Source organism: Nanorana parkeri, unplaced genomic scaffold (assembly GCF_000935625.1).
Source record: "Nanorana parkeri isolate BGI_ZX_2015 unplaced genomic scaffold, ASM93562v1 scaffold812, whole genome shotgun sequence".
Lineage (NCBI taxonomy): Eukaryota > Metazoa > Chordata > Amphibia > Anura > Dicroglossidae > Nanorana > Nanorana parkeri.
This window is the reverse complement of record NW_017307080.1, coordinates 350,019-356,018: the sequence shown is the minus strand read 5'-3', so window position 1 is coordinate 356,018 and position 6,000 is coordinate 350,019. Positions and strand designations below refer to the sequence as shown.

The 6,000-nt window shown below is 39.2% G+C and overlaps 1 protein-coding gene across 2 annotated transcripts in view; it reads left to right on the top strand.

Annotated features, from left to right (window-relative positions):
* GALNT16 (polypeptide N-acetylgalactosaminyltransferase 16) overlaps positions 1-6,000 on the top strand; it is a 135,417-nt gene that overhangs the window by 100,788 nt on the left and 28,629 nt on the right. For both annotated transcript variants that reach the window (XM_018565102.1, XM_018565101.1), the window contains exon 10: positions 4,158-4,284. In XM_018565102.1, the coding sequence (XP_018420604.1) occupies positions 4,158-4,284 (127 nt within the window). The remainder of the gene's footprint in view (positions 1-4,157; positions 4,285-6,000) is intronic.

The window sequence follows — 6,000 nt, the reverse complement described above, 5'->3', positions numbered from 1 at the left end:
ATTTCTCGAGCCTGTGCAGAAAGCAGAGCTGTGGGAGGGGCCCAGCAGGCCCCACCCACAAAAGTCTGCCTGCAGAATGCTAGAGGACAGGGCGGATACAAGACCAGTCAACATGCACAAGCAGATTTCTTCTCACTTCCTGTTGTGTCTCTAGGATAGAAAATTAAGGGATATTTCCCCAATGGGACACAGACCCTTCCCTAATCAAAATAAACAAACAAAAAACCATTGTGGCTTTTTAAAAAAATCAGATTTTGCAATTTGATGAATCAGGGTAATTTTTATATAGAACAAACATCTATAATAAATATGTAAATGGGTGTGAAAATAACAAAATAGAATATAAAAACCATTATAAAAACACCAGTAGGCTGAATCTGTTATTGGTCTGGTTGCCTTAGTGACTCAAAACAGCTGTTTAGAAGATAACCCATTAAATGAGAAAAGAATGAGCAGACTAGGTGGATGAATGTAATATTCCCCCATTGTTTATATTTTTCTGTTACAGTGCACTAAAATCAGCCTGCTCTAAAGAATTTTTGAGAACTGCTTACGATGTGAATATAATTATGTTAATACAGGATATAGTTTTATGAGTGTCCTTGGTTAAAGAGAAGGTCTGCTGTCTTTCAGTTTTATGCTGCCTATTAAATTCTAATAAAGTAATTAGAGCTTTGCTCATGATGTGGTTGCAGTGTGTGCATACAGTGGAACAGCATGTGTGCAGGGAAAGGGACCCTCCACAGCCCATCATATATCCTGCACAGCCCACCTTAGAGTCTCTGTGCAAGGTCTATGGTGGGCTCTGTGTGGGTCGCGTCAAAATGCACCTTCGCCTGAGTTGGCAAAAATCCTTGCACCGGCCCTGCATACAGGCTTGGGTACACTACAATACATCAAAGCTGATCATCCTGGATACAAAGTCCCGGAGAAAGGCGAAAGGATGGTTTTATGAATTAATAAATGTAGGCCATTATGTCAGATATCTGATTCTGTCAAGGTGCAAGTACAGAAGAATGCAGTGATTTTATTCCTCTTGGTACAAGGAAGGAGTTAGATTTAAAGACCATTTTCAAGCCATAATGGACATTTGGAAGGTCTCACTAGTGGCGATATCACTTTTATCTGTACTTAGGTCATTAATCTTGGTCATAAGGTTTTCTTTTTTTGGAGGGGTTGTATATTTATGTATTTTGTAGTGTGGTTTAATAAAGTATATTTATTTACATTTTCACCTTATACCATTTCATATTTGTATTCTTTGGAAACTTAATTCATTGTAAACACGCATAACAATTTTGGAATACATGCCCTGACTGTATGATGGGATTTTTTTTAGTATTGTTATTTTATGAAGTTTGCTTTTACCAGTCAATGTAGATTGCCAGTTGCCATCTTTTATTAGACTTTTTACATATATACTGTATTTGCTAAGGTTAGTGGTGACATTAAAACATAGGTAAGTTACTGGTGAGTAAAATCATCTTCAAGCAGAGGTCCAAACTTAATATCCCCTAATGCCCCCTTACATTAGTAATCCCCATCAGAAAGCCACTTACTGTATATTACTTGTCCCCATCAGGGTGCCTGCTTACATTAGTATTCCCCATTTAGAGAGCCCCCTTACATTAGTTACCCCCATCAGAGTGCCCCCTTATATTACTTGTCCCTATTACAGTATCCCCTTGCATTAGTATTCCCCATCAGAGAGCCCCCTACAGTAGTTGTTCCCATTAGAGTACCCCCTTATAATAGTAACTAATGTAAGGGGGCACTCTTAAGGGGACAATTAATTTAAGGGAGCCCCCGATGGGGACAACTAATGTAAGGGCGCACTCTGTTGGAGAAAACAGCTAATGATTAGCTGTACCCATCAGAGTGTTCCTTTACATTGGTTGTCCCCTTTAGTGTGCCTCTTTACATTATTGTCCGCACATACCTTGCGTACCAGTAGAGGGAGGCATAGCAGGCCGCAGGTGAGAATGGAAGACATTACTCTTCTGTCCTTCTGTAATAGTGGACTTGGTAAATGTTGCAGGAGAACATACACTGGTCATGTGGAGCAGATATTTTTGACCATATGCCACTGAAATTACCCTCCAGGATCGCCTAACACATATATACTGTACGTATGTCCATTGTGACTTTTAATATAAATTACACTAGGGTTTTACTGAAGTAAGCTTCTCTCATTTTTCTTCCAACAATAAAAACCAGGCAGAGGTTCTCACATTTAACCAGAAACCACTCCCTTTATAATCCACATTCCTTTAGGGACAAAATTAGGACATATAGTAGGTATGTGTATCAGCACACAATTCTTCTTTAGACTCAAAAGAAAAGGTCCTTCTTCCTTCCTGAAAGGCATCACTTAGGGGAACCATTCTGCCCCCCCATGCTTGTACATCTCCCTTCGTTGTGCCTCCATGTTTTGAGCATAACTGGTGGAAATCTATGGAAAGAAAGAAGCTGAGGACTAGAATATAAAGCTATGCACACCCTACCAAATGTTCCTCTCCTGGCTTTTCAGTGTCTGTATTATTCATCTCTGATCTATACAGCGTGAAACTATAGTTCAATATTAAGAGCCAAGAGTAATCAATATTAGATATTTGTTTCCTTTTTTTTACCATGATGTAAGATCTATTGAAATTGGTTATTTTGAACCCATTTATCTATAGCAATATTAAACAAAGATGAGTCACTCTCTAAACTATTTATCTGCCTGAGTCTCCCTATAAATCTCTTCATGTGCAGCAAGTGTGTGGGTGAGCCGCATGTCTCCGGTGTGTGTCTGTGATTTTATGAGGCTTGATTAACTTGGCAAAAATAGAGATTTGAAGCTCCATATCCTGCAGAATATTAAATGTGCACAGTTTACTCAGACTGTAGATTGTAAAAACAAACAGCTGAGTAACCCCTTCTGTGCCTGGGTATCTGGAAATATTAGTTTATGTTCTTGTATGGTTTTTGATGCCTACACATGCTCCAATATTGTAAGATGAGCTACTAATTAGAGCTTTGCTTGGTATAATCGAGCAAAGTAGAGAACCTTGCAATGCATAATAAAACGTACTTGAATATCAGAAGCACTCCTTAGCTTCTAAAGATATTTTCCCACATGGAAAATGTGAATATCGTCATACATAATGGTGTATCCTTTCAATGCATGACCACTAAGGTTCTTTTTAAAAGTCATGACAGGTCTGGTGTTGTGGTGGGTGCTATCACAATGGCCAGAACTCTTAAATCACATTGCTGTTGACTTTTGTGTGTGAAATTGTGTTTACCTTTTGCAAAAATGTAGGATTTCTTTAGCAAAATGCACTGGAATCAATAGGAGATGACTTTTACTTAAATTTTGAAATGCAAAGTCAGCTTCACCATATTTTCCAGCTCATCTTTACTGTAGAGATAAGGTATCAGCTACACAGGGAGCATAGTTTCCAGTGAGCAGCAGGATAACACATAGACTTACATTGGAGCAGTATGCCCTATCAATGCTAGCTCTACAAAGCAGGAGAGTCAGTCTGTGTGTGTACAAATCCAATAGATTGCCCCATGTACACCTATAATTACAAAGGTTTTAGAATATTCTTGGAGAATTTAATCTCAGACTGCAAAGCATACTTGCACATTATGGCAGACTTACCCCTGGGCTACTCTCCTTCAGCACTGACCGATCCATGCTCGTTGTCACTAATCTGTCTACCACTGCCATCTCCACTGCTTTTTCTAGCTCCAGCATCTTCTGTACTCAGCCATTGGGGGGCCAAGGATAATGTAACTTCTGTATATGCATCTGGCTCCATGCTCTGCATTTTACAGATGCTGGGAGTGGGCCGCAAGTGTGCACTGTATTGTGCATGTGCAATAGGCAAGGAAAAATAATTGAATAGAAGAAAAAAAGTATCTTTTACCAAAGTACTCTACCTGCTTTTTTGTGGGTTTCACTCTAACACTCATGAATAGTTTTATTTAAAATAAGCTCATCAGTTTTACATGTGTATATAGCCAACAATATCATAAAAAGATTATAGATTCCCTTGCCTCCACTTTGCCAACATGGACCTACCATATTGTCATGTCATGTCATGTCTCAGTATTTGATCAATTAGAATTTAACAATAAACTAACTCTGATTTGTTGTTTTGCAGAGCTCTCCTTCCGTGTCTGGATGTGTGGTGGTAGCCTAGAGATTGTACCTTGCAGCCGTGTTGGCCATGTTTTCAGAAAGCGACACCCATATGACTTTCCTGATGGCAATGCTTTAACCTACATCAAGTATGTAGCAACAAATACTGTGTTTCTGAATACTGTAGAAAATGTTCACATTACCTGATAAGTCAGACTAACATTGGTGAAGAACGTATACCAACCGCACTACCAGCTTCTAGAAGAGCATTTACATTTTAGAGGATCTGTGGGTATATGTAGCTCCAGCAGGCTGCTTGGTCTCATGTCCTGTTTAATAAAACTACAAAGTTGACTGTAATGTTTTATATCTTGAAATGGTTCCCAAAATTTTAAAGAATAAAAAGTGCTGTCAGTTCCTAAACATTAACCTCTTCATTGGACTCGGCAAAGCTTGGTTATACACATGTGGGCAAACATGCTATATGTGCCAAGGCTGCTTTATATACCAGGTTTGGCATTATTCTTCTTTGCCAGACAAATATCCAGCAGTGTAGAAATGGTGGTCTTGAGATCGGGTAGTAATAAACAGTACAAATGTTAAATGGACAGTAGGGTATTGCAGACTGTTTGTGTCCAGGTGCGATCGTCCGCATGTAATCGCAACATGTGTAATTACATGCAAATGGTCGCGGGCGGTGCCAGCTGTGTGAATGGAGCTTAATGTCTTTGACACTGAAAGCTGAGAGTAATGATGACAAATATAAGAGATAGCAGTTAAAGATAAGAATGGACCTGAATGATTACAAACATATTGCAAATTATGGAGAAGGTTATTTTTCATTGCAACAGATCCATCCTTAAATGATGTAACCTGCATTAAAAAATGGCACACTGATTACAACACAGATCATTTTGATATATGGAATCCTGTATGACTGAGGTTCATTTAGGTGGCCTCATTTATCAAAATGTGTTTTGTAAGACCTGTCTGCTGCCTCTCAGCAACCAATCAGCTTTAAGCCTGCACTGGAAAGTGACATATCTACAGTAAAAGTCTGAGTCTGCTTTGTTGCTCTGGGGCAACACTGACCTTATGGAAGACATTCTGATCAATGAGGACCCATTGGACAGAGATGAGCAAATCTATCTGCAAGTTGAGATGGACTTGTTAAAGTATATTGAATCTATTTTTTTTAGTTCAGGCATTATATAGTATTCTTACTTGAAGAACCCTGTAATGAGAAAAATATGAACGCTGCCATTGTTAACTGCCATTGTCTCTGAAATCAATACTTTCTCATACATTGACCTGGAATAAGCAGGCTGTTCAGGAAAGTCAACACAGGCAAGTGACTCAGAAAGTTCTAAAGCCACTGAATCACATGACAAGCCAGGGATTTAGTATTTCCATAAACCGGGGTAAGCAATGCAGCCACCTTACGTCCTCAAGACAGGTTTTTTAGGGCCCATTCACACTTATGCATGCATTGAGTGTGTCTATTCATTTTTAGTTGGCCCTTAACATGTATATACAGACCTAAAAGTGCACCTGACTTTCCAGCGCACCACAAGGCAATGCATCTTATTTTTATTTTGTGTTTCAGTTCACTGAAGTCCAGATGCATTTATTTTGTCCTCTGTGAGAACATAAGAGCTAAAATCAGAAAGCAGGAATCCAAATTCTGTATACAGCTGTGGCTCTTTGGTACTTGATGTGCAGCTCTTGGACGACAGCAGTCTGTTGTGGGAGCATTTCTTTGTAAAGGGGTAACAGCAGTGATCTCTACTAGCTTCATGTAACATGTCCCCAACCTCTCATTGAATTCTGCATCTTTTCTCTAACCACCCCTATAGTGTGTCCCC